The sequence below is a fragment of the Onychostruthus taczanowskii genome, unplaced genomic scaffold (genome assembly GCF_017590055.1).
Source record: "Onychostruthus taczanowskii isolate IOZ18803 unplaced genomic scaffold, ASM1759005v1 scaffold40, whole genome shotgun sequence".
In the NCBI taxonomy this organism is placed as follows: Eukaryota; Metazoa; Chordata; class Aves; order Passeriformes; family Passeridae; genus Onychostruthus; species Onychostruthus taczanowskii.
In genome coordinates this window covers 6,050,803-6,078,581 of record NW_024501460.1, presented here as the reverse complement: position 1 = coordinate 6,078,581, position 27,779 = coordinate 6,050,803, and the positions used below count along the sequence as shown (strand labels likewise).

At 46.0% G+C, this 27,779-nt stretch overlaps 2 protein-coding genes across 4 annotated transcripts in view; one reads left to right on the top strand and one right to left on the bottom strand.

The window, feature by feature from the left end:
* The first annotated feature begins 6,605 nt into the window (after window positions 1–6,605).
* Window positions 6,606–12,627, top strand: PSMG4 (proteasome assembly chaperone 4). Of its 2 annotated transcripts, none has more exons than XM_041413284.1 (3): window positions 6,606–6,880; window positions 7,003–7,078; window positions 12,365–12,627. In XM_041413284.1, the coding sequence occupies exons 1-3, from the start codon at window positions 6,704–6,706 to the stop codon at window positions 12,484–12,486; spliced, it is 375 nt and encodes a 124-aa protein (XP_041269218.1). In that variant the 5' UTR covers window positions 6,606–6,703; the 3' UTR covers window positions 12,487–12,627. The 2 variants fall into 2 exon arrangements, with proteins under 2 accessions (XP_041269218.1, XP_041269217.1); XM_041413283.1 differs by lacking the exon at window positions 12,365–12,627 and adding an exon at window positions 10,630–11,163 and having other exon boundaries at window positions 6,609–6,880.
* A 1,270-nt stretch (window positions 12,628–13,897) lies between these two features.
* Window positions 13,898–27,779, bottom strand: part of SLC22A23 (solute carrier family 22 member 23) — a 108,531-nt gene continuing 94,649 nt past the window's right edge. For both annotated transcript variants that reach the window (XM_041413136.1, XM_041413137.1), the window contains 3 exons: window positions 25,592–25,624; window positions 23,691–23,814; window positions 13,898–18,298 (listed from right to left, as the gene is read on the bottom strand). In XM_041413136.1, coding sequence (XP_041269070.1) covers window positions 17,947–18,298; window positions 23,691–23,814; window positions 25,592–25,624 — 509 coding nt within the window. In that variant the 3' untranslated portion in view covers window positions 13,898–17,946. The remainder of the gene's footprint in view (window positions 18,299–23,690; window positions 23,815–25,591; window positions 25,625–27,779) is intronic.

Below are 27,779 nucleotides of genomic sequence, written 5' to 3'. Positions count from 1 at the left end.
TGCTCTCAGGAGCAGGTATTTTTTCAATTGATTTGTGTAGAGGCTGGCTCAGATTCTGAAAAATTAAAAAAAGATATCACTTCCAAATGGCACGAATTCCTTTGTCCTGCTCCCTCCTCCCATTTTCCCATTTACAGGTCTTCACAGGATTTAGAGATACTTTTCACCAATTTGTATTTGCTTCATGAGAAACATTTAACTTCGTGTACACATCTTTCAATTCATCCCTGAGGATAGTGACCATCCACCCCAAGACACTGTAATAGCAGCACCAGCTTTTTCAAGCACAAAAGCAGAAAAGGGACATATTTTCTCATGCTTTCTGAGAGGCAGCAGAGAAGGATATTTTTCAGCTGTTGTTCAAGGGTGGGACACAGACTTTTTGAAGATGCAGTTTCAGCCTCTTGGGATCATACTTTGAAAATGCACTAAGGGGACTGATAACATTTTCCTAGGGTGATGTGTTCTGACAGCCAAACTCTTCTGTCTGTTCTGTTGTCATGCAAATAAGGAACATCCCCATCTCTGGCTACTAGTGTGAATTATTATTTTAAGTGTTTTTAACTCAGGAATTTGGAAACAGGTCACTGAAGTGATGTTTGCAAAAGTAATATCCAGTGTAATCACCAATAGCATCAGATACACTGATGAGGTGGCAAACAGGAGCTGTTTGACATACTTGTGCTAAGAAATAAAATAGACACCAGATGTAAATCATGATTTTCAAGAACTGCACTAGTAATTTAGAGATTCTGGCCAAAGCAGCCATATCCTTATGGATCAGGTGACATTTGCTGCTCTCTAGTAATGTACAAACTATTGAGATATTTACTCTTTCTGCTAAAACACTGTGTTCAACAGAGCAGGAAGGAAAAATCAAGAGAAAAAACTGGATTGAACTGAGGAACTTCTGAGTGCAGACAGGGAGGCTGCTAAGGGACAATGCCAGGCCTGTTAGCTTCCTGCCTTGCCCAGGGAAGAGGATGGAAAATAATCAAAGCTGGTTTTGTACAGCTAGTTTTGCTTACTTGCAAATGGAAAAATGAAAAGGCCATGGCATCACTTTAAAGAGTAATGAAAGAGAGTGGCTGTTTGGAGAACCAGACTGAGAGGCAGGTCCTTGCTGGCATGCTGGAGAATGGGACAAGCTGTATGCAGGCACGCCCAGTTGGACCTGCAGGGTAAGGGTCTTGTGACATAGACTAATAAGTCCAAGGCTCAGTGTAAAAACCAAAAGAAGATTCATGGAAATCCTGGCATCAGTAGAAGGAAAGTACCCAGAGGGGTGGGGAAGAGACCAGAAGTGCAGCAAGTTCCATAACCATGGCAACAGCAAACTATCTGTCAAAAAAAGGAATTTCATTCCACTCCCAAAGCAGCCTGAATCTCGGTCAAACCTTTGTTTATGTGGCTGCCAGTGCTGCATGTTAAATCACTAATTTCCATGGCTATGAACGTGACTCTCTGCAGCCTGAGCAGACAAGTGAGCCCTTGAGTCTGCAGCAGACTGACATTCCCTCTGGTTCAAGGACACCACACATCCTCTGCCCTGGCCCTGCATGGGTCTAGGTGACCCAGGGACAGAAAAATATCAGGATCCACCAGGTGTGTTTTATGTCGTATAAGATCTAGGAATTGAATTGAGCAATATAAAGGAAAACATTTTTCAGTACTATCTCATGGGTTTTTTCCCCTTCTCTTCTCAGCCTTTGAAAAAGTAATTTCCATTGGCCTTTCACACCTGTGCCCTTCCCAGTCAGGTGTGTAATAACCCACTGCTCCTGTAGAACTCACTACAGCTGCTGACATCTATGTCGGGGAGTCGGTGTTGGTAAGATTCTTTGGGATTCTCCACCATGAAGCGGTCTATCTGCATACAAAATATGATTTCCAGTTGACTGCATAAACCTCTTGTCCCCAAGGGGAGCAATGAGTCACTCCGTGTTAGTGCCTCCCGTCCAGCAGCTATGAAACCACATGTCTCAAATGCTCCAGCAGATCTAAGGCAAGGTCCTCCAATGACTCACATAGCAATGAAAGGAAGCTGTCTGATTTGATAACAGCAGAAATTCAGCCTGGGCTCACAAAGGTCCTTACAAGCTGTGTGTCACACGGAGTTGTGTTCGGCTGCAGGGAGATAGACAACAATTATTGTACTCTTCTAGTCTGCAGAGGAGAGAAATAAAGCAGGGTAGAAGGGATTCGCAGGAAGCCACTGGGTCAGTCAGGCACAAAACCTAACAGACACGATTTCTAATCAAACACACCGTGCAGAGGATCCCAGCTGACAGAGAATTGCAGTGCCACCTGCATTCCAGGCTTCATTCCACATGTATGGAAATCCTAACAGCTGAGGTTACAAACCCCAGGAAAAAAAATCCAAAAACTTACCTTAAATCTTTTGGAAATCAGGAACTTCATTTCCTTGTAGCAATGCCTGCCTAGGTACCAACATGTGTCATGAGGAGGTATTGTAGCATTTCTGCTAACACTCATAGCAGCTACTGCAGATGTGGAATTGCTTGTACATCTATATTTTGCATCTGCTTACTAGTGGTTTTCAGACTTTTTTTCAGAGAGGGCTGGCTTTCATAGTGCTTTGGATTGCAAGATTCATAGCATGAACTTGGTGTAGTCCCCTTGCAGATCCCTTAAACCGATTTTCATACAAGTTTACAAGTTTGATTCCTCAGTTTTCTGCAACTTTTTCAGAAGTTCCAGCCTGGATTCTCTTTCCATCTCTTTTTCTGAGACTACAACTCAGACTGATCAACACTTGACAAAATGTTTTGAGTCTTCAGGTTACTCCTATGGCCATGATTAGATGACTCAGGAGCAACTTCCTGTCACATCTAACCAACAACCCATGCCAGGAAAAGGTTTTGACCAGTTTGATTCCCCAGACTGACTCATCATCATGTTAGATGAGCACGAGAAAGAGGGACTGGGCCAGCCCCACCTTAAACTGGTTTAAGTGCCCACAGCCTCACAACCATGGTAACACCAAAGTGTAAGTAGAGACACTTCTCCTTTTCTTGCTTGCCTGATTCTGCCCTCCATGATGACAGCACACATTTTTGAGCAGTGGGACAACAATCTACATCAGAGGATGGATCCAGCTGAGAAAAACAGGAAGGGAAAAAAAAAAAAAAAAAAAAAAAAAGGAAGTATTTTTTCCAGATCTTCAGGTGCCTTGATGTAGAGGGAGAGAAAAGAGCTCCCTCAGCCATCAATGCCACTGATGGAAATCTACATAAAATGAGCATCCAAGTCTCAAATAAAGAAGATCCCTGGAAGCCTGGGACTGCAGCACAGCTACTGCAGCAGCAGCCTGGTATCATGCATGGAGCCTTAGCAGAGCAGGTTTTGCTTGGGTTTTTCAAGAGTCATTTACTCCTCAGCAGATAGATGACAAATCAAGAAAACTAGAACACCCTAGGCATCAACTGGAGGTTCACTGACACACACTAATGGTTATCTGCCTTCTCACATGTCAGATTCACTCTTTATTCATGCAGGAGCCAAAGCACAGAATACATTTTGGAATCAGAAAAAAATTGCTGCTCTCAGTGATATCCCAGTTCATAACTGTGCTTTAATGGATCTTGACTCCACAGTTACCAGGAAGATTTACTCCTCACTTAAAACTGGAGGGGAGATGATGATCAGTAAAAATCAAGGTTTAGGATCTAGTGACTCTTATGGGCAACCTAACTTTTGGAGAAGAACAAGGTAGATAGAAGTGCATACCTTTAAATCACCCCTCCCGGAGCTTGGATCTCACCTGAGCAGGAATACATGCACATCCATATAAACAGGTAGTGCTTTTGCTAAGGTGTGTTTGCTTTATCATTATTTTTCTCTCCAGTATGTCACTACAGCTGAGGCTCATTGCAGCCTCATACCTGACAAACAAGGCAGACTTATGAGTGCTGCTTTCAAGCCCACAGGAAAAAAAGATGAGTATTTTAAAAGAAATGCAAGAGGGTCCATACACATATAGAGTGCTTTCCCCTCTCATTTTGTACAGATTCTCATGACCTTGCAGTGCTGTAATAAAGAAATTCACTTCACACTTGATGGTCTGGTTCCGCACGGCTCTACTCACACACCTGCACTACAAATAAAAATGCTTAACCAGCATTTTAGTCACTAGATGAATGTTTTTCCTTTTCTGAGCTTAACCAAGGATTTAGCACAATTTACAGAGAGCAGCTGTATTGCACAGAAAAGCTTTGAATACACGGAACTGCTAACAAGCAGAGGAGGCCTGTGACTTGCTTTTAGAGGTCTGCAGGGGTTAGGATAAGGGAAGTTACAGGCACTTTGGAGAAGACTTCTGGTGAGAAGAGGAACAGATCACAGCGTGATGAAATAGGGGCAGGTCCCTGTAGGGAGAAGCAAGTCAGGAGACAGCCTTGGAAGCAACACCAGACATTTGCACCTGACGTGGAAAGACCAGTGAAGAAAACTCTTACTTCAGTCCAGCAGATGACTTTAACAAAGGTTCAGCACACAAGGAGGCCCAAACTTCTACTTTGTGGGAAGACACACTGAGCCAAAACTTTGTTAGAACAGATCCTCCACTAGGACTTCATTGCAGAAGTCAACTCTGACCCAGCATAGCAAAGAAACTGGCTGTGCACAATTAGAGAAGGATTTGCCTGCATGAATAAATCTGTCTGCAAAGCTGTGCAATGCCTTACCTTTCACCCTCACCTCCTTTCAAGTCAATGGAAACCAGGCAAGAGAAGTTCCTTCTCTCTCAAAAGAGAAACCTAAAGCAGCTCAGGTGAACTGTGCCCTAATATTTCCTCTTCTCTCCACTGATCAAGCAAGCCTGGGGCAAATTCCTCCATCACCTGCAGGTGTCTAACCACAGGAATCTCGCCACCACCACCTGTGTAGCTTCCAGCAGACATTTTATTCTGTTCCTAGAATTTTATTCCTGCAATGCTCCTGGCTGTTTTAGCTGGCAGGCCTGCCTACCCAGCTGCAGAGTGCATGCAGCCAACACTCTCTCCCTTCCAAGGTGGCTTTTGTCACCTTTTTGCCTGTCTGTTTTCACAGCTGCCGCAGGCGAAGTGTCAGTTTGCAACAGGCTGTGGGGACAGCTTTTTGAGCCCCAAGACAAGACCCAGCTTCTGCAGTTCCTCACCTTGTGGGAGGCCAACCCATGTTGAGGGAAACAGCTGGGACTGGCTGTAGAGTGGGGGGCATGTGGGACCAGCACAAGCCTGATGCTGTTTCAGCAGTGAGGCAGGGGACAGACAGAGTGGGGGGCTGACACCATGCAGCCCATAATGCTTTGTGCAAGAAGCAAGCGACAAATGTAGGGCAGGGGAGGTGGCGTACGACCCCCCCCGCTCTCCAAGCTGATCCTGTGCCATGGGATGTCAGGGTTTGGCAGCTGAGCCGGGCTTAGCTGCCTCCCGGGATTTAGTGTCAGTACGGCAGCATGGGCAGAAATTAGCAGGGCTGAGGATTTTCTTTTGGCAGATGCCAGGAGAACTGGAGCGGCTCAGGGAAGAAAAGTGATGAAGGGTTCCTGTCCCTCCACCCATTTCTTCAATGGGAAAATGAAATCTTACCATTTAGAAATGGAAATTTTGATTTCTAGCGGTATGTAGGAAACCGGAGGCAGAGGAAATGCTGATTAAAAAGCCAATCTGTACCCTTAACGTGCTTGCTCTTTGTGCAGCGATGATTGCCTGCCGGTGGCGTGAAGATACACCTTTCCAATTGTAAAGGGCCCACGGCCATCGGAGAGCCGACTATATTATCAGCAACAGACGGTACAGTTACTAAAAATCCTCTCCAGTAATGACCGACTTTGCTGTGCTGCGGCAGAAATAGTGATGAGCACAGAATTCACACCCAAAGTAGGGCTTTTAATTATTCACGGCTCCATATTCTCCAGAGCTATGCAAACCCGAATCACTCGCTTTGTAGATCCCCAATGCCGAAAACCTCCACAGCTGAATGAAGCCAAGGTCGCTGTGACCTTCCTCTCCCTTCCCGAGGCTGCACAGTCCCACGCTATCCCTTTCCCTTTCGCCTGAAACCCCGGGGCTCCACTCGGGTGACTCCCCGGAGCCATCGGTGTGCCAGTCGCGCATCCGCACGCAGGGGTTCACCTGCCACCTAGTGGGGTTTCCCCATCCCTGCGGCTGCCTCCCCGTATCCCTCTCCCAGGCGGGCAGCGCGGCCGAGCCCGGGGAGGTGCGAGCCGCGGGAAGCCGCGCACGGAGCGGGCGCTCTCCGGGGCTGCGGGTGCGTTCCCACACAAGGGCTGTGCACCGGCGGGGTGCCTGGGCTGTGTCCTTCGGGATGTGAGGGGAATAGTGGGAAACGGAGGGGGTGTGCACCGACCGGGGGGCTGTACCCGGGCGCGCGTGTTCGTGCTGGCGGGGTCTGTGCACGGACGGAGGGGAGGCTCGGGGAGGGGCGTGCACGGAGCTGGGTGCGGGCACCGGTGCGCGGATGTTCCCTGGGAACATCCCTGGGCGGGTGGGAAGCCTGCAAGCCGCGGGAACCGGAGGGCCGTGCAGGGCCGGTGCCGGGGCGGAGCCTCACGGCGGGGCGGGCCCGGCGGAGCGGAGCGAGCGCCGCCTCCCCGGGGCCGCGGGGGGGGCCGGCCTCAGCCTCGGCCTCCCGCTCGGGCCTTGCGTGCTCGGGCCTGGCCGCGCCGGGAGAAGCGGCGATGGAGGCGGCGGGCGGCGGCGGAGCGGCGGGCGGCATCGCCCTGCACGACTTCAGCGGGCAGCTGGGCGAGCAGCGGGTGCACTTCCACGCCATGCGGCTGCGGGACTCGCTCTTCCTCTGGGTGGGCGCCGCGCCCGCCCTGGCCAGCCTGGCCGTCGCCATGTGCAGCCCCCGTGTGAGTGTCGCCGCCGGGTCCCGCCCGCCCCCCGGAGCCCCGCGGCGCTGGGGGGTGGCCCCGCCGCCTGTACCCCGCGCTGCCGGCACTAAGCCGTGCCCTGTGCTGTGCTCCGCTTGCAGGATAGCATCCCGGTGGCCGCCTCGCTCCTGGGGGACCCCTCGGACACCGCCTCCTCCTGCCTGGCGCAGCGCTTGGGTAGGTGCGGGGCCGCGCTGCGGGGAGGCGCCTCCCGCCGGGAACGCGCGGGTCGGGGCCGGGCCGGGCCGCTGTGCTGGCCCCGGGCCGGGCCGGCTGCAGGGGCGTGCGGTGCGCGCTGCCCCGGCCGCAGAGCTGCGCTGCTGCGGGCTGCGCCTGCTTCCATCCCATCCACCGAGTCACTCGTGTCTTCCCATCCGTGTACGACTCTGCGGCTCCTGAGTCAGCGGCCTTGGGCACGCTGTGCGCTACCAGGAGTGAATTGTTTGATATCCTTATCCTGGCTTTGGGTGCGGGGCAGGGCAGCACATGCTGCACCTGTCGAGTGGGGTTTCAGGTGACCTCTTTGTAAAGCTGTGACACCGCTGTGCTGGTGGGCGAGGTGGCCGTCATGCCAGGCACCTGCGTTTTACCTGAAGATGAAGCCAACCTTCATCATGTCTCGCACCTTTTAGTCCCCACATTCCAAGAAGTTCTGGCCTGGGAAGCCCAGGGTTGTCTCGGCTTGATCTGACCGGCCCAAATGGGCACTGCTTGGGATGCTTCCTATTCCCTCATGTGCAGTGTGCCACAGCTACTGCAGTAGCTGAAATCCTGAATCTTAATGACAGCTTGCAAACTCCCATGTCCATACTAAAAAGATTAAAAATACGTGGCCTAATCATCCTTGCCCCTTCTCAGCTCTGACAGCTGTGTCATGCTGGTTGCTCATCATCACCCACCAGTGGCTGGTGCAGCTCCAGCTGGTGAACTGCTGATGTGCTTGTTACCAAGTTTTAAAAGCAACATGCTGAGCTGCTCAGTCTCACCTTACTTCCTCTGTTTCAGATGGAAAGGCCGCAGAATTATTAATGAGCTGTGTGCTGATCTCCATTTCAGACAGTATGTCCTGAGTTTGTATTGTCAGGCACTTTCATGAGTCTACAACACCTTCTTCTCCATGGCCTCATATAAAAAAGGATTGCTCTCAATACTAATCTTTGAAAAACGGTGTTAGCATCTTTTCTTCTTCACAATAACTTCTCTATGAAAGAGACTGTTTTAGTTGACCCTGGTGGCACAACTTTCTCTACACACTGAGTTCAATCCATTCCACCTGAAGTAATAATTTTATGGGGTACTGTGTAACACAGCTTCTTTATGTGTAATTAGTGCCTTATCCTTAGGAAGTCACTAAAAATGTAGTCAGAGAGGATTTATTTGGGATAAAGTATAATAGTTTATTCCACTTTCCATTTGGTCTCCTTGTCACTCATTTCTTCGGAATCTCTCTCTGATCTTCTGTGTAGCATTGCAGCCCGGCTGACAGCTCTAAGTTATCTTAGTGATTGCCATACTCCTTTTGGGTTTTTTTCTTTTTGTACGTGTGCTTGCTATCTCTCTTCCAGGATTTATTAAATGTTTCTTAGCTGAAGTTCATAATAACCTGCCATTTATTCCATTAGCTGTTTCAATGTTCTAGGACAGAGGCTGCCTGAGTCACCTGACTTTTCTCTTAGTGAGTTGTCTCAGTTTTGCTGCCTTTTCTTCTTTCTTTTTTTTTTTTTAAAGGTGCTTTTATTATTTGCATTCCTAATTTCCCATACTTTGTTACTGAGAACTGATACTGTTGCTTGGTACTGGTCTATAGGTTACTCTTTATCCTTGGACTATAATGCACCTTCCTGCTTTCTTTTTCTTTGTGTGCTTTAGGTGTCTTTTGTTATTTCATTTTAAATTTCTGAGCCAGTTGTGTCCCAGCTAGGTTTTTGGCCCGTGATTCTCTGTATCCATGACATCTATCCACTGGGTTGCAGGTTTCCTTGCCAGTCAGCTGCTTTCATATTATTTTTATATACTGTTCTTCCTTGTGTGATCCTGGTTAAAGTATATTATTTTGGAGAAGGCCTATAGACCTTTTTCACCTTTGGTTCAAAGGGGAAAGTCAATAATACACTTATGGCTTTGAATAATTATATGCTTGCTCTTTACCTGAGCTTCTGGGAAAAGAAATACATCTTTTTGAAATCTCACACCATAGTCTTTAGGCTGGCTTTTGACAGTCCAGCAGTTTAGGTGAACTCATGATCACTTAGTCCAAATTTATTTATTTCTTAATCTATTTTTTTAAATTTATTTATCCTGAGACCAGTGGATCTGCAAAATCATCAACAAGCATCCCTTATCTTTGTTTCACAAAGTTCTTGGTAAGGAAGTCTGTGCTCCACCTCAGCTAGAAATACCCAGCTTTGCTGTTGTTGGTGTTCAGTTTTTCTCTGGGGATTTAAATCCTTGTTACTCCCACACAATCTGTAATAGCAGAGATGCTATTCACAGCCAAGTCTGACTTGTAGTTGTACTTCCAAGGTAGCCTTTAAACCATCCTGACATGTGATAACCTTCAGGCAGGCAGTTTTTCTCCCCTTTCTCCCCCCCACCATGCTTGTCACCATTTTTTTTTCCGTGCAGTTTCTTGTCTCCACAGGCACTAGCAGGAGTAGCATGCAGTGCCATTTGCACAGAACTATTTCTATTTCTTACACTTGCCAGTCACATTCCATCATCTGCCATGTATTCCTGCAATGCCAGGTTTCCTGCCCTGGAGCAGGAGTTTCAGTGCTGCTGTGCATCACTGTGCAAACATTCTCCTTTTGTTTCTGGGTAGTTTGGTAGGGGTCCTAGCCACAACAGCTGCATTTCGTGTGTTGGCTCTATCTCCTTCCTTATTTCTGATTTTTTTCTGTTGCTGAAGACACATGCACTTCATTGTTATTCCTCTTTCTACAAATATCTATATCTGCTTTTACGGGGTGCAGTTTCCCACCACCCTGCCCGATCATTTTGGCACAAGATGTGTCTCACTGGTCAATGAACCCAAATTCTAAGAGTTTCCTGTAGGATACAGGAGGCCAATTCTTGAGAAAGTCCTTGTCCCTTAGTGCCTTCCTCACATGCGTATGCTGAAATCACTGTGCTTTGGGCTGCAGTACTGATTAGTGCCAAGTCTTAGTCTTCCTTCTGTAGGGACTGGCAGAGGGCCAATTCTTGAGAAAGTCCTTGTCCCTTAGTGCCTTCCTCACATGCGTATCCTGAAATCACTGTGCTTTTTGATTAGTGCCAAGTCTTCAGTCTTCCTTCTGTAGGGACTGGCAGAATCTTGATGAAAATCACCTCAACTTTTTCTTTGAGTATTTCTCACCCGGGCACTGGTCACTTTCATAATCTCTTTTCCAGCATAAATAGTCTACAAATATATGTCTTACATTTGTCCTGCCTCTTCTGCTCCTGCTGGCCTCCTCTTCAAGCTTTGGTATGAAGTTGTAGGAGCAGATCTGTGCTGCTGTAGTTTCTCCTGGCATTTGGCACATCCTGGACAATGGCTGTCAAGGATGATTTTCCTCCACTTTGAAGAGCCACTGGAACAGGGGTTATTACCCAGGCTGCACGGGAAGCAGACCTGCTGGAGGGCTTTCTAGGTAAGCCTTGTCCTTTGCAGTTTTCTGCTTTACACTGAAGCTGCAGATGGTCTTCCACAGGGACATAAGATCTGCCCTCTTTTGTCCTTCCCGCAGGAGTGCACGTGTCCAACCGAATCCTCAGGAAGCAGGGACAGAGAAGGTCGCCCTGCCCGTCAGAGCTGGGCCAGAGCCCTGGGAGCAGAGGTCCTTGGCAGAGGCAGCCCAGAGGGACTCCCAGATTCACACTGTTCTGGGAACTGGAGCAGCATCTCAGGGACTCTGTAGGCAAACATAATTTAGAAGTTGAGTTTTGACACTGCAGTGCACTATATAGTTTTGTTAGCTAGGATAATGGCATTAATTGGTTCAGAATTAACATTGCATTCATTTAGGGGATGATGATGAAGCACTAGCGCTTACAAAACATGCTGCTTTGGACCACAAAAATCTACTGCCAGGTGCTAATTTTTGCAATCAGAGCACCAAGCTGCATTATATCAGCATTTTGTACTGCCAAGTCTTAAAACAGCAAATGAATCCTTTCATTTCAGAATTTACTGAACTTACAACTCTACTTACTGAGTCAGGAAGCTGGTAACCTGTTAGGGTAGAAAATAACAAAAAATATTTGCATAATGAAAATGCCTTAAAGGAGTTTTAAAACTATATTTTATACATACATACTATGTTTTATACATACATTTGTAAGGGTTTCTGTTTTTAGCTATTTAGTTTTCTATTTAGAAAGGATTAAAATCTTAGAAGTCTATGGAGTGTCTCTAATTTGAAGTGTTAAAAATTCAGATGACATTTTTGAATATTCAGCAGAACAGTCTGATTTGTGTCTGGGGTCATTAGCTCCCAGCTCATTCCCGGACAAGAATATCTTGTGACCCAAATAATATTTTTTGTCTTCTATTTTACACAACTCAATTTAAATTTAGTGCCTATTTTTCCTGTATGGTGCTTACATTTTTCAAAAAGTTTAGCTTCAGTAATATATAAGGAGAGCCACAAATTTGCTATATCACCATGGTAAAATCTAAGCAGGAAAGCATTTTATTTATAAAACACTTCTTGGTGTTATCTCTTCTACTCTGATAATTAAGTCTTCTTGTCCCACTGGACAGTTTTTTTGTCACTGTTAATTAGCTCTGTCATGGAAGGCAGCTCTTAATTTTGTAGCACCTCTCTCTAGGTACTTGTCATTACAGTAGCCTGGAACTTGTGCTTGGCTTCATCTTGTTCAGCAAAGGCTCTCCAGCCTCTTGGAGCATTCATGGACACCGTATGAAAAAAGGCTAATGAAAACAAAATTGATAGCAAGCTTAGAGCTGGTGCATAGCTTTTTGGGGCCTTTTAAGGCTTATGAGCCTTTCAAGGTTCATTGAAAAACCAGAACTTAATTAATTTGGACCCGGTGACTTTCTTGAGCACTTTCCCTCTAATGTTTTATACAGCGCAGATTTACAAACTCTGAATTTCAGTGCTAAGAGTCCAGTATAGTCAGTGGTGTCACTTACAATGTAAGATATTTAAGAAGTGTGCAAAAATCCACTACAAGCTCTGCAAGGCTCTCCAGTGGCTAGTGGTGTCTTGTGTCAAGTCAAAAACCAGTTGACAGTCACCAGTCTTACATTGTTCACTTCTGTGATGTGCAAAATCTTGGCCAACTCCCCCGTGGTCAGAGACATGTTCTGCTTTTCATTTATAACTGCACCCAGCACAGCAAGAGTGGAGAACATCTTAGAAATGTGCATGATGTGGCTTTTCAAGAGGCTTGCTCAAATACCATAATCACTTTTATGTAAGAATAAACTCTGGCTGACTACTCTGTTTTGTGTTTTAGCCAGCAAGACCAAAAAGCAGATATTTGTCAGCTACAATCTTCAAAACACAGACAGCAATTTCACCTTACTCATAGAAAACAGGATCAAAGAAGAAATGACAGCTTTTCCAGACAAGTTCTGATTGTGCATCATTGTAAAAAGAAGATGAAAGTTTTGTTTCAGAAAAACTTACTGCAATTTTCACACTGACATTAAGTTAGTACATTTCTTTTGTATTGTTTTGATTGAATTTGTGGTTGTTATTAAATATAGATACACTTGACTAGGATTTTCTTTTTTTCAAATAGAATTTGAATTTTCAAAGCAAATTTTTTTTTTTTTTTGCTACCCTGCCAAGTAGGATAGCAAACGGATGCTGCAATGGGTGAACATGATTAAAAAAGTGCATGTGGTGTGTGGCCTCCACACAGTACTGGGATCTGATGGCAAATCAGTTCCAAATGCTACCTGTACAATTAATCTATTGTGTACTAGGACTAAACATAGTATAGCAGCTTTTAATGTTCAAATAAAGAAACTCCACATTTTTGTATGGTAAAGCTGTGACATGAGTGTTACTTTTGTCCTTTTAGCCCCTCTTGGCTGTAGTATTGGTGCTAAACAATGGATTTCCTTCCATCCCTTGGGCACTTAGAACACGAGAAGGATTTCACAAAGGGTAATTTATGCATCCCTGAGGACTACATAGCAGGAAAAAGCACAAGCCAAGTTCTGGAGCAATAGATAAATCTGTCATGCTGCTAGAAGAGCATCACATGTAAATTGAGCATATACATAAAATCAGAGAGGTCTACTACCATGACCACCAGTGAAAAGCATCCTGCTGCTACATCTCTGGCCTTGCTTTCAGATACGATGGGTATCTTTTCAAAGGCAGATCCATTGGCTGTTTTGTTTAATGAGATGGCAGCCAGGAGTTAACTATCCAGGTTTTCCAGGGTTTTGGTGGTTGTTTTCTTTCATTCTGAGTTTAGCCCTGACTGGAGCTCAAGCATCAGCTGCTGATACAAACCAAAACTACCTAAACTGGCGCTGCTTCTAGACAACTCTGTCCTAAGCACCTACAGAAAAGCGATGGATTTACCTTGCTGTGGTGCCACAATCAGGAATTAAAACCTCTAACTGAGAGGCTGCTGCTGTAGAAGGCACAGCTGCTGAGTCTCTTGTCCAAAAGTGTTTGAACATCCAGTGGCTTCAGGGTCTCAGATCTGGTGTAGATGCAGAGGGCCCCTCCTTACCTGGTGGGAACAGCTGCCTGTCCTTGGCTGCAGTTCAAGATCAGAATAGCAAAAAGCAACAGTTGAAGGGTATTTTCTTTTTGATACACACCACTGAGGAAACAGAGTCAACTATGCTTCTGTAATTGACTGTAAAGGATAATTACTTGCAAATCAATGTGCTGTTTTAATTAGCCTGATTTACAAACAGCTCATTCTGTTTGTAGAGCAGGGCAGGGCTATTTGCTGAGGCATCAGCTGCTGCTGGGTGTTTGAGAAGTCACTGCAAGGGAGCCAGACCAGGGAGAGAAAATGGATGGGACAACGTCATTTTATTCTGTACATTTACATACAAAGTTCTTCTCAGTAGGTACAACAGATGTAACATCATGCAGACATTTAGCTTGTAAGACTGTTTTCAGTACTTGATTTAAGCTTGTGCTATGAGGAAGCACCACCAGACTATTCATGATCAAAACATACAGTAACACGATTCTTTAAAACTTCATCAGAAACTGAAATGGGGAGGGAGATCTCGCCCACTAGACAAAACACACTGTACTCCTTTCCCGAAACATTTTACGCAATACATTTAAAATGAGGTTTGTAATTTCATTTTTGTATTAAAAAATAAAATAAAAAAAAAGTTGCAGTGGGGGAGATCACCCCCCCACTCAATAGTGTTGTCTTATGTGCCAGCTACAGGCGCAACTTGACTTGACATTCACAGAGTTCAGTTAATGGCACTTCTGCTTCCAATTTGGTGACCAATAAATTGTTTGTCTCCAGAAAGTGGCAACAGTTAAGTAAAATACTTCCACTAAAAAGGATGACAACAAAAAAAGCCTACTCAGTGAAACCCAAAAGTAAATCACACAACCCCCTTTCAGAGTGGCCACAAAACACTTGCAAACAGGTGTTGTCTGTTTGCAGCGTGTCTGGCAACAAAAGCAGTACTGAAATCTTACAAGGGGGACAAAACCCCCAAGATCAAGCATAATGTCACTTCACATTTTTGTTTGAACTCACAAAGATGGAGAAAGCCCTTAAATGGTAAACCCAAAATAAAATCTACTGATGGGCTTAGAGGTTACTGAAGGTTCACAGAAAAAGGCCAAAAATGGACAAGACAGCTTGGACTGCTTCCCCTGTTGTGGTGGCCAGAAAGAGCCGCCTGAGAAAAGCCTTTCCTGGTGATGGCTGCAGAGGAGACATGGCCAAGGAGCCAATGGTGCAGCGGGCTGGGACCCCAGCAGAGAGCCCTGTCCTACTGCGGGACTAGACAAGGCAGGGCAAGCATCCCCACGCTTCCTTTCTGCCCTGCTGCATCACCTGGTACCTGGCTCCTCCACTCTAGATAGGTTTAGTGAAAGCTTTCCAACTCCATGAGCATGTGTGGAAGAACAAAATCATCACAGAAGTGTTCATGTTTTCAGGAAAAGGAACAAAACTAGAACTGCCAAGGCAGGAAGTTAGTTTTTGCTTTATTGTTGTGACAGAGGCAGAGGGCCAGACTGACTAGAGAAGATGGGGCTCCCTTCATTGCAGATCAGTACTGACTACCTGGTTTCAAGCAAAAAAGCAGCAAATCAAATCAACTTCATAAGACTTTTTTCTTAACAAAACAAACAAAAATTGCTGCACGTTCCTGTCACCTAATGTATTTGTTATCTAAATGTTGATATGTTTAAACAAGTATTCTTTTCCCTGTGCCTGTCTGTCATCGGAGAGCAACCACCAGAACAGGAAACGATAAAGTGCTGTGGACAAGAGCGGTGAGCTCACCAGGAGCACTGACAGTGCTGGAAGCAGCCGGCTGTGCGGGCCTGTGCGTGGTCTGCGGGAGCTCTACCGCAGCTTGAGCACCCGGGCCACGAGAGGACCACAAAGGAAGGAGCCACTGGCTCCACAGCACGATGGATGGCAGGGCGCTGCTTTCTGCCTCTGAGCTCGCACCTTCTCCTCTCTCAGGCCCTTTCTCTCTTCCCTGAAGCCTCATTTTGCTTCTTCAGCTTTTTGTTGTGAACCCATTTCTTTCGTCCCCGGATGTGTGTGGCTTGCAACAAGCATCTCACATCGAAGGCAAAAGGTATTGCACAAATTTGGTGTGTGAATACTGCAGGAGTGGGGAAGGGCTGGTTTCTTTCCTCAGGTGAACACAGACTGCAAATGTCTCAGCACAGAACAAAAAGAAGCAGCTGCACTCGAGCCTGACAATAAAACTCGAGTGTCAGGAAGATCAGGCTCTTGCTGTCACAGCAAGTTTAGCAAAGGTGAAAAAAACCAGTAGTGTAACTCTGGGCAAAACTACCATCAACTGGTCCAGTGTTTCTTACCAGGCTCAAGAAGAACCCAAATGTCCACATCATCCTCTGTAAAAATTAGCAGCTTTAGGACAACATTGTTAGTGTGAATGCAACCCCCTCTGTTGCTTCTGCAGGTCTGCCTGTCCCCTTGCATCCGTCAGCGTCTGAGGCTGTGCTACCTTACCGCATGGCCTGCCGGGGAGCATGGGTCTCTGATTTATTGGGAACTGTAAGAGGACATTGGCAGCCTAATGGAGGATGGAAATTGTTAGGTACAGTAGTTAATCGACAATATATACAGCAAGGGAGGAAGGGGGAGGGAAGGTAGAGGAGGAGAGTGCGAACGAGCACTTCCCCTGCATATGAACGCAAGATGTACATCAAACAAAGTGGCAATCATATGGACAGTGAGTACAACATTAACATCCTGCTGCTCTGCTTGAATGTCTGCACTACTGAGCAATCACAAATGGATGGCCTGAGTGAGAAAGGAGAGGAGGGAGGGAGAGAGGGGAGAGTTAACTACAATGCAAGAAAGCTGTTTACAGAGTCCTTGCATTGGACTAGATCCTCACGATATTCTCTTGAGTGAGGACCAAAAGCCAATGGCCAAAGGAAATAATTTGGGGGCTGGAGGAGGGAAGTCAAGTGGCTACTATCAAAGTGCCATCTGCACAGCAGGAGGTAAAGTGGATGTTCACTTTGTGTAGAATTAATCAAATTTAAGTAAACATTTTTTTCCTGAACTAAAATCTTACAGGAGCAGTCAGGAAAGTGAGGAAATAAGGGTGAATTCATTTTATATTCTTGTGTCAGAACCAGAACACATCTCTAAGAGCCCAAGACAGCTCAGTAAGTCACTATTCACAGGCTATCAATTAATTCCTTTCCAACAGTCATTTAAGCAGTTTTCCCACTTAATTTGAAAACCCAAACCCTGGCTCTAAAAACATTTAAGACAGTAAATACCAGGACACTCATTCTCAGGAACAGATATCCCAGCTATACTGCCTTTTGGAATAAAGGTATATATAGATCATTGCCCAAGCTCCTTACTATTTATCACTGCTGGTCTATGCTTTTTTCCTGGAGCAGTCAGAGATCCTGGGCCTCCTGATAATTATAACCATTCTAGACAAAACTCATTTTTGCATCATTAGTCAAATCATTTGCATCATCTACATTACAATTAAGGACCAGTGGCAACCACCTAAAATAGATTAATATATTCTTAAAATGCAGAAAGCTGATTGAAAAATCAGCTTGTTGGGGTAGGATTTTCTCCAATGCATTCAGTGAAAACAAAAAAGGACTAATTTAGAAAGTAACTTTTAAGTGCACATGGGCTATAAAGACAAATATAAGCTGCCTAAAATGCAGTCAGAGTTTGAGTCACAACAGGTTTTGCTTTTTCTTCTTTTTTTTTTTCCTTTTTCTTAGTGTATACAAACACAGCAGGCAATCTGGGCACTTGGACTTTCTAGACAGGCAGAAGAATGTTGCACAAGTCTAAGTTTAAGTCAATTCAACTTTGCAGTGAATCCCTCTTTCCTTTAAAGAAACAAAAAAACAAAACAGAAAACAACACTCCCCCTCCCCCCATGGTTTCTTTCTTGGAATGGCTGCACCTCTTAAAAGATGGCTTCATTTTTGTGATCTATGAAAGGAAAAGGAAATAAAGTGCTTCTTGAGAATAAATCAAAATAAATATACATATTTAATGGCAGGAAAAAAAGAGTTCTGAAGGGCTACTGCCAGCCAGGTCTTTTCTCAAATGAGTCTTTTTCCCCCAAAACTTTTCAAAAGTAATCTGCACAACTGCTGAAGATGTCAAAATTTGCTTTAGTAGCAGAGTTGAATTCCTCTAAGTCTGTGTCTGCTCCATCACTGGTTTGTAAAATCTGTGCAAAACACCTTTGCCCAAAGTGCAACTCCTCCCGCACAACAGCATCAAATAAAATACAAAAGGAAGAGAAGGAATATAAGAAGGGGAAATAAAATAATTAAAAAAAAAACAACCAAAAACAAGGAGAAGGAAAAAAATCCACCCAGTTACATCTACTTCATGCCGTTGGCAGTGGTGTTCTCCGAGATGCCGTCGCTCACAGCTGCTGAGTCATGGAGGCCAGAGTAATCCTTGAGTTCAGAGTTTGTCAGGAGCAGCGGCTGCTCCCCCTTCTTGTGCGGCAGCAGGGGCTGCCGGGTGTAATGTTCCCCATCCGGGATGTTCTCAGGCAGGTGCTGGTTCTTGCTCTCGGGCAGCAGCAGGATGCAGATGATGCAGATGAGTGTGCAGCAGGCAAAGATGACGTGGTGGAGGAAGTAACCCTTCTGGTTGTGGAGCTCCATGATGGGGGCGGTCAGGCGGCCAAAGCCCGCGCTGGCCAGCACCAGCCCCAGCCCGCCTCCCCTGCAAACACAAGCAGGGGGGAAATGATTACACTCAATATCATTTCACTCCCATTTAACTGCCCCCACATAAGAAGAAGAGAAGCTTTACCATGTGAGTGTGTAGACAGCATTCTAAAGCACTCTCAGTTCCAAGTATTCCCACATTCAGTGAGAGAAAACCAGATTTTGCTTAGCATGCCACCCTTCCCCACTTAGACAAGAAACACCAAGGAGCAGTAAGTGCAGAAGTCAGTTTTGGCTGCCTCTAAAGTATCTGGCACCACTCAGCAGTGGAGGCAGGAGATTAGACTTTACAAGCCACTGCCTTGATCCATTATACCAAACACTGAGTGCTGGAATATTTTCTACATAAAATCATGTTATGGCTGAAACTTCTCAACACAGTGGAGATGTAACAAAATGCATAATTTTCAGAAAAAAAAATGAAGTGTGAAAATAGACTCATCTTCTTCCAGCTAGAGGCACAGAAGCTGCTTGTGAAAGGCCAGTTCAGTGCTGTCTCCTGGTGCTTGGCTATACAAGCAAACTCTCTTGGAATTCCTCATCTTGCTCATCAGCATCTCTCCAGAGCCTGGAGCAGGAGGCCTGGCACACCTCACAGTCCTGGGTCTGTCTCTGCTGGGTGCCCCCACACAGAAGTGGCAGTGCAGGTGTTTCTTTGGGGCAGGCCATTCCCTCCTGCTGTGACACGACTGAGGTCTCCTGCCAGCAGAGGGCTGTCCTTAAATGACTCATTTTAACAAAATCTGTGACGGCGACAGCTCGTCCTTCCTTTTCCAAAGACTCTGCTGCCTGCAGAGGGAGACCTCCTTGTGAGTTTAATCACTGGCACCCTGCTTCCCTACCAAGCCTGTGAGGGCAACACACTTCCTACACTTCCTCTGGGAGATGCCATTTATTCCCAAACCCTCTGCAGATCAGAGGGGTTCAGTTCCTGGCCCAATGCAGAACTGTTATCATCAACACAAACTGGCCCTTACGGAAGGGCAAATGAACTGCTTTATGCCAGATATTTGGCATAAAACCAGTTTCCCTGACTATTAAGCATCCTGGAAATCACTGTACAAATAAACCTACAAATGCCAAATTCACTCAGCCAACCACAGTGTTAAAGCTAATCTTTGCTCAATCCTTTCCAAAATCCACTGCCGCTTACTTGGCAGCTGAAGGACAGCAAACATGGGCTTCAAAAGATGCTTTTGGGACACTGACTGGATCAAAAATTCACGTATGTATGTTCCAGTTCTTCAGACCCAGCAGAGCATCTTTCACAGACAACAGTGACTTCCCCAAATGCTGCAAAAGCCCTTATTAAAAACTTGCCAGCTTTCCGATGGCAATTTAGAAACCCAGCTGAATGCAACTATTGTGCCACTGGCCTCCCTGCAACTTCATTAATACACTCACATGAGTAATTGACACAACCGGTCCCAAATGCACGGCAGATCTCTCTCCAAGCTGGCTCTGGAGCAACAAAAGCCTGGCTCATTTACATCAGTGATTGCAATGGCTAAATTGTATCTCAACCCCCCTGAGAAGGACCTGAGGTGAGTTTTAAATGCTGCTGTAGAGGGACATCAAGCAAGCTGAAAGAAAACGTGAAAAGGCAACAACAAAGACGGCTCTGTCATTTATGGGTCAAGTGGCTTCAGATTTACAGGGGGGAGAAAAAGTTTTTCCATATGACGTCAGTAATTAGAGTAGGCATTACTTTTTCCAGTGCCATCAAAGCCTGGCAGAGGAAGGCTTGAAAGTACATTTTGGAGTGTCCTAAAAGGGGTTTCTTTAAGGCTTAACTGCACTGCAGATGTGAAAATGTGAAGGGGAAAAAAAAAGAGAAAACTGAGAATATTGTCAGGAATTTTTTGTTGTTTCCATGCACATCAGGAAAACAGCTACGGGGCAGAAGAGGCAGCAGGGTCGTGATTCCCACTGTTTGTGCAGGTGACAAGGGGCAGCAGGTGGAAAAGAAAAACACTCTGAGTGCTTTGGGGCATTGCTCCTCCTCAGCACAAGGAATTCCACGACAGGGGCCAGCCCAGCGTCTGTACTTCAAACACTCTTCAGATGCAGAGTGGAGCCTGGAGAGGGAGTGCGAGGGCTGCTGGACCCACAGCGAGTCCCAGCTTTCTCCCTTGCACCTCTGCCTGCCAGTGGTTGCTCTGGGGGGGCTTTCCTATGGCATGGCCCCATGGATGATCAATCAGGACCACTTTCCCAAATCCCGCTCCCCCACTGACAGTGGGGAGGGATGGTTTGTATGAGGTTTATGGTCCTAACACGGGCAAATTGCAAAATTCAGAATTCCGTCCTCAGAAAGGTCCCGCTTGTTCATGGGGTAGAATTTCCTTGCTTGCTACCTCAGTGTTTTGCCAGAGAGCAGCAAGACATCCTCACTGACATTCTAAGAGAAGGGTCTTGTCCTTCTCAGCCCTCCTCAGGAGAGCAGAGAATTGTTACTCCTGTCTTCAGACAGCCATGTCTGCATTGAGCAAATGGGTCAATACACAACATGGCTCAGAGCACAACTGAGCCAGAGAGACGCCCAGGTTAAAGGAGGCTGTGGGAGAGCACCTGGTCCAGCCTCCTGCACAAAGCAGGGCCAGCACTGAAATCACACCAGGTTTTCCAGCTCAACCGCTTCTCAGTCAGCCCCTGAAAACCTCCACAGCTTTTCCCTGCCTGTACATAAGGGATATTTTGTGCACTCGGTCCTAGGCCAGAGATTGAAGTAATACACCAGCATATCCTTGGTCTCATGGAGCAAGCACCTTTGAGAAGCCAGGCCTTATTCAGGTCCCAGTAAACAGTCCTACATCCCACTGTGCTGAGGAATACATTCAGTGCAGGTAGCTGGGTGGGCAAGGTGTGGTGTCAGCTGCAGACTGAGCTCTGGGGGTGGGACCCCAAGACGAGAGGCTGGGAATGGGTGCAGAGCCTCTGTGTGAACGTGAACGAGCCAAGTGGCTACTGGGTGGTCAGAAAAGAAAGTTTCCTCAACAACTGGAAATTTGGCTTGAGGCAAATGGCTTGATGGGAAAAAACCCTAACTCAGCCATCGCTGCCCAGTCTTTGGCTGTGTGGGCACAAAAGCAGGACACTGAGAGAAAAAAACAGAACCATCTTCCACTTGATAGTAACTTTGAATGTGGAGGATGAGGAGAGGACATGCTGTATTTTGTTCAGCCTACTCCTATTTAGTTCTAGTAGACATGCAGTAGACATGCAGGCTGTAGTGGTGTGAATATTATTCCATATGGATTATCAGGGGCTCTCGGTGCTTTAATTCAGCATTGGCATGGAGGACTGCACTAAAGTCCTGGGTACAAAGCAGGGTAGCTCCTGGTGAAGCCCCCCTGCCTACTGCCAGGAGACTGGGGTGCAGTGCACAGATCCCAAGGACCCCTCTGTGACAATGACAGTGTGGAACGCTCATGTTGCTGAGCAGGTGTCGCCTCTTGGTGATGACAATCTGGCTGTTCTCCTCCTGGAACTGTTCATCTCAACACCACAGCAGCAGGGATGGGTGGGTGCTGTGGGTTTGCTGTCATGCCACTGCTACCCCAGATAATGGCAGTGCTGTTTTCCATCTCAGGGATTTGCAGACAATGGATTTGATCAGGGAAACCCCAGAGAAAGCCACAGTACTCTCTTTGCCTTCCTTTTCCTCAAGGTTCCTTGAGATCCAACCAAAAACGTATTAGTATCATACAATGGTTTGGGTTGGAAGGAACCTTAAAGATAATTTAGTTCCAACTCCCAAAGGGCATCCAGGGTGGCATTTTGGAAAGCAAGTTATGAGGGAGTTACCAGATCCCACAAAAAGGCAAGATAGGAGGCAGCTTAAGCACATCTCTCCATGAAGAGATGCACTGTCCTGACTTACACCTCCTAATCACAATCCTGAGGGGATCTTATTTTAGTGGTAGGATCACAAAACAGTGCAGAGTGTCATCATTTCTATAAATAAACAGGGACCCTGAGGCATATCTAGCTGTTGTCTCTCGCCTGGTGTCACCCAGCAGAGTCAGGGGAAGCAGAATTTTGGCTCCCAGACAGGATTTTGTCCCTCTCCCTGTAGCAACATAAGTGATTTAAGGGAAAAAAGCTTGCTAAGTTCAGACTGCACATCTGACCCTACTTGGCAGATTCTCTTCTGCCTGACATGGTCAGTTCCTTATCTGCGTGTCTTTCAAACAGAGGCAAGGAGAAAATTAAAAAGGCATAAATCCACCAAAATGATTGACACACACATAAATAAATAGGTGTTAGTGTTTCAGGCTGCTGTATAATCTCACTCCTCACACTGCCTTTTCCTGTGGAAATAATGTTATCCACAAAATACATTCACAAATTTAGATAGCCTGAAAAAAAAGACCATGGAGCAAGGAGACTCTGGCTACTCAGATGACAGTTTTGCAATAATACTTTTGAAAGTAGTTGAAAAGGCATATAATTTGGAGGGGGCAAAAAAAAAAAAAAAAGTATCCTCTTTCCTCCACTCTCTCTCCCTCTCACCCATATGACCTATATTCCTGGGAATTTCAGTGAAGTCAGAGCAAACTCCTGAATTGCTGTGGCATTGCTGAAAGCATAATCCAGAACACAGAAGCACAACCTTTGTGCTGTGAAAGATAACAGTGCATATACAAAATGATACAAACCCCTGACCATGCAAAGATGTGTTATGGGAAACTCTCCAACAAAGATAATTTGTCTAATTTCTCTTATTTCCCGGGATGAAAGCACTCCTCTTTAGAAAAACTTTGAGCCTCTGCTAAGATAGGTCTGTGTGTGAAGAGAAAGACAGCTTTATCTGCAACAAAGTCAGAGAGGCAGGCTTGCAGAGGGCCTCTATGCACCAAAAGCATCTACACCACATGTCTCAACACATTCCTTCCACTGAAGCACCCCTGCAGCTGTCCTGGTTAACCTGCCCTATGGAGGCAGGGATTGCTGGCACCTATGCCCTTCTCTGCACAATCATGGAATTCCTCCTTTAATATCAAATTGCAGACTCACCTGACTCACCCCTTGAACAAATCCTGCAGAGTTAGTGAAGCAATGACAATGTTCAACCACACAAACTGCTTCAGCTGAGTATTTAAGACCCTACCAAGCTGGAATTCATGTGCTGCCAAGCTTGCTGATCATCACCACCATGGGACACAAGGTGGAGCCATGGAAAACAAAGCCTCTCTATACACAGACACGCTTTTACTTGCACAGACTGACTGCAGCCACTGCAAAAAGCAGCCCCCAAGTTGCCGTGAGCTCTCCAATTACATGGGGCTTCCCCTCCCATACAATGTGTTAAGTTATACAGCCCATTATCAATTAAATGAGGATAATTTTGTCCCCATCTTTTGAGGGGGGCTCCAAAGTCTCACCTGATTACTGTGGGTGTGATTTCAGCACAGAAGAACACGCTGAGGCTTCCAACAGCATGAGAAGAAAACATACCCACGATGGAGAACGCAACAGAGAATTTGTCTTTGACACTGTCACTCATACCTGGCAAGACAAGTGCATTGATAAAAAGTAAGAATGAGGTCAAACTTCTAAGGAAGAAAACAATCAATTAAGTTTATATTACTCTTCTCCCTCAACAAGAATTTGAGTAATTTTGTAATATTAATTTAAAACTGGTATTTATAAAATCCATTCCCCAAGCACCTGAGATACAAACACACATGAAAAAAACCCCACAATGTCATGCAAAAAATGGCAGTGATCACTGATTTTTTTATGCTCAGACACCACAGAAAAGGTAAAACCCATGAAAAAACAACATCCTTGGCCAGTCTTTTAGGCATTAGTCTCTTCCCTCTCATATTTGACCGATAAGCGGAGGCAGACAGTGTTCCTCAAGCTGCCAAATATCCTGTACAGCGGGGCTTGGGCACTGGAGAGGCTTCCAGGAGAAGAGAGGAAAGAACTAGAAGTGCTCCCATCTCTGTGCTAAGCCTCTGCATGTGATCAGTCTGCAAACTCTGTTGTAACTCCCAGCTTGACAACTCCAGGAGAGAACAGCCGATGCCAAGGACGGCGAGGCACTCCTTAAGTCAGGGCTGTTTGCTCAATCTTTTCACAGCTGGATGGCAGCAAGGTTTCCAGGAGCAAACAGTGTTTGCTATCAAGCACTTGCAGAAACCCCAGTAAATCTAAACAAAGCTCAAGGAAACTGTCTCTGGCCATGATGACAGTACATGTCTCACTGGATCCCTGCTTGTCACCCTCTGTGGGCAGGGCTGGGATCTCTGACCAGGGCTGTACAAGCTCACATGGCCTGTCCTGGCCACATCGCTCACAGACACTATTGCACCATACAAGGGGAACACATCATGCCTGACAGGAGCACTGGGGAAAGGACTGGAACTTTGCAGCCAGTGCTCCCTCACCTTTCTACACACACATCCCAAACCCTGCCTGAAGAAAGAACTGCTTTGTGCAGTCCCAAGCAGGCATACTGCCTGGCTTGGATCCAGTGAAAATTAACACCTGCTTTTGTTCTTGTTGAATATATCAGCTGTCAGGAGAGAAAAAGGTATTTGGGAGCTCTTTGGTTACATCTTCTGAAACGTGCTACAGCCTGCTCAGGGCTAAGCTCTTTCTGCTACGCACCCCAAGTCTGGGGGAGAGAGCAAATTCTGCCAGCTGATGAGGATGTGGGCACAGCACCCTGCAAGCCATGGGTCTCTGGCCACTCTTGCATAGCAGGTGAGGCTACACCATTGACCCCCTCAGGGAGTCATGGCTGCTCAGCAGAACAGACCTTGGAAAAGCTGGGCAAGGACAGGTCCATCAAATCTGATACACAAAGGTAAGTTTTGTTCCCCTGTAGTTTACTGCATTGCTCTTACAGTACTTCAGCTGGGGAAAGTATGTTTTAAGGTGTTTTACTCCCCTTATCTAAAGTGTCCTTAAGGTGTTTTAGTCCCCTTTTCTTTTCTGGAAAAAAAAGGAAAAACTGAGATTCTTGAACTGGGAATGTTGCTTCTCAGAAGGAGACTCTGAGAAAGCCTCACCCTGTACGTCAAACCTTGGGGGACCTCTGCACCCTCCCTTGACATGCAGCCTATGTGGAGGGGATGCTACACGAAGAGGCTGTGCATAGATGAGCAGGCCTGCCTGTGAGTGGGGTCTCAAAGCACTGCACAGAAATGGAACTTCCCCCTGCACCCCTCTGTGGCAGCAGCTCCGCTCTGGGTGCTTTGGCCCAGGCCTTTTGGATCTACCTGTTCCTGGGGCAGTGCTTCCCACATGATACAGATTTGTCTGTAAATCATACCTGAGTCTGGAAGTTGACTGTATTTTCCAATCACTGGATCCAAGACCATGGAAGTCAGAGAAAGATAAAAAAGAGAAAGGGAGAGAAAACAAGAACACACCGTTTTTATATGTTTATTTATCTGAAAAAAAAAAAAAAGGGTAAATCCCACATGCCATCCTAGCCCCAGCCTCTGACTCCCAATTCTTTCCCATGCCAAAACCATCACATTTTTCCCTGGTCACCAGATAGGACATGCTGTTTCCAGGCACATCTCAGCTGGAGGACAGCATGCTAATGAGACAGTGATAACAGACCAGCAGTAAAGCATATTTAAAAGCCACAGAATTACCACTGGGAATAACACAAAGGCCTCTTTGTTGTTAATGAAGGGGGAGAAGAGAAAATGCCCTCCTGCTGCAGCCTGAGGGAATGGCCTACAGAAGCTTGGGTTAGAGAGAAAAATCTGGGCATCAGTGCTGTCAGACTGGTGGGAGACCTATTCCTCTCCAAGACCATGAGCTGGTGGCCCATGTGCCACACTAGCCACCAGTGCTAACCACACAGGAGAACATGGCAGCACTGGGCAGCAAGGGGAAGGGCATCAGTAGAAGCTGGGCACAGCTTTGCTGGTCATCTCCCACCCTGATTCTGTGACTTTCCAGAGTTCTGTGACACTCCAAAGTTCAGAGGAGGGGTCAAACAAGGAGAGCTTCAAGGTCTGCTGCAGGTTTGTGGCTGGTGGAGAAGACCCTTCTCTCTCTCTCTCTCACCATTCTCAAATTCTGATTTCATTTTCCAATTCCAAATTCTGCTAAATTAAAACACGTGAGATGATGTGACAGATTTAATAATAAACAGGGTCACTGCTTCTCTCCAAACAACATCTAGTTCTTCTGAGGAAGAGGTGGCCATGGTCAGAAGTGGGGAGAGCTGCTCTGAAGTTCGAGGCTGCCTTTCCCTCCTCTTCTCACAAAGAAAAGAGTGGAGTCACAAAGGCTGACAAGGGCACTGCATTGAGTGTGCCAATGTAGCACAAAGAACCTAAAGCCATGCCTGAGCTTAGTTTTGGCAACTTGTGTCACAAAAACACCTAAACCTGTTATGGAAAAGGTTGTAATGAGTCCTACAGGGACCTACCTCCCACCTCCCTCATCAATTGTTTTGGAAAAAATGCAACCAGATTTTCGTGGCTCTGGAGCAGACTAAGGGCTCTGACACGCCATCTCTCAACCAAGCAAGTGTGTTTATTCTCTTAACAAACATCTCCCATCCTTAAACCAAAAATTAAAATGGGCAAATTCAGTGTAGAGAGTCCCTGCTGGACACCCTCAGAAGAACATGGAGTTTTGGGAGGTTGCAAACATGCACAGTGTGAATCTGCATGTGAATGGTCTCAGTCCATCAACAGACACGGTGAGGTGCAGCCATGGGGCTTCTCCCACTCTCAGCCGGGATTGCTGGACATGGTAAATATGTGCTCAAAGGGAATGTAAACATCTGTGCCAAGCTGGGAGCAAACACACATGATGCTGGAGTTTCCTCCATGTCATGAAAGAGATTCCCTGTTTCCCTCCTACACTCCCACAAATAGCTTGTTTGCCAAAGGCAAACTCAGTAAATGCCTCCGGGAAACAGAGTCTGTAAATATGAACAATTCCTGTCAGCTCGGAGCTGCCCTCAGTATGCAAGAATGTGAAAGCTTTCCATCCTCAATGTGAAAAGCTCTTTCTTATTAAGGCCCTCAATTATTTCTAAACTTAGAAATTAAACCAGCAATAACCAGTGTTCTAGTGTTTGTCTCACATCCAGTTTGTCCAAAGTATGTCTCAACCCTCTTCCCGCTTCCTTGGGGTGGGGTTTTATGGGACAGGGGTCTAATGATTGGCAACTGTGAGAGTGGCAAAGCACATCCCATATTCTCTCTGCTTCAACACCTCTCTGATTCATCAAGTTCAACCTCCTCAACCAACAAAAAATGAAGAGAATGAAATAAAATTGAAAAAGGAAAGGAAATATTTCTATAGCAGTTTTAATATCTGAAGCAGCTCAAAAGGGCCAGACAAAAGTTACTGCCTGCAAAGGAAGAGGTGGGACACTCTCACTTTTTGCAGAAACAACCATTTGAAATGCTGTGTCACTTCCCAAAATCATGTGTATACATTCACATGGACAATATATACAGAGTGTGTTAAAAGCAGGGTCTTTC

Excerpts from the sequence above, each read along its gene's own strand:
- PSMG4 (XM_041413283.1), top strand. The coding sequence starts at position 6,704 with ATGGAGGCGGCGGGCGGCGGCGGAGCGGCGGGCGGCATCGCCCTGCAC. Across the intron at positions 6,881-7,002 it reads TCGCCATGTGCAGCCCCCGT|GATAGCATCCCGGTGGCCGC; the intron begins GTGAGTGTCGCC and ends CTCCGCTTGCAG. Across the intron at positions 7,079-10,629 it reads CTGCCTGGCGCAGCGCTTGG|GAGTGCACGTGTCCAACCGA; the intron begins GTAGGTGCGGGG and ends TCCTTCCCGCAG.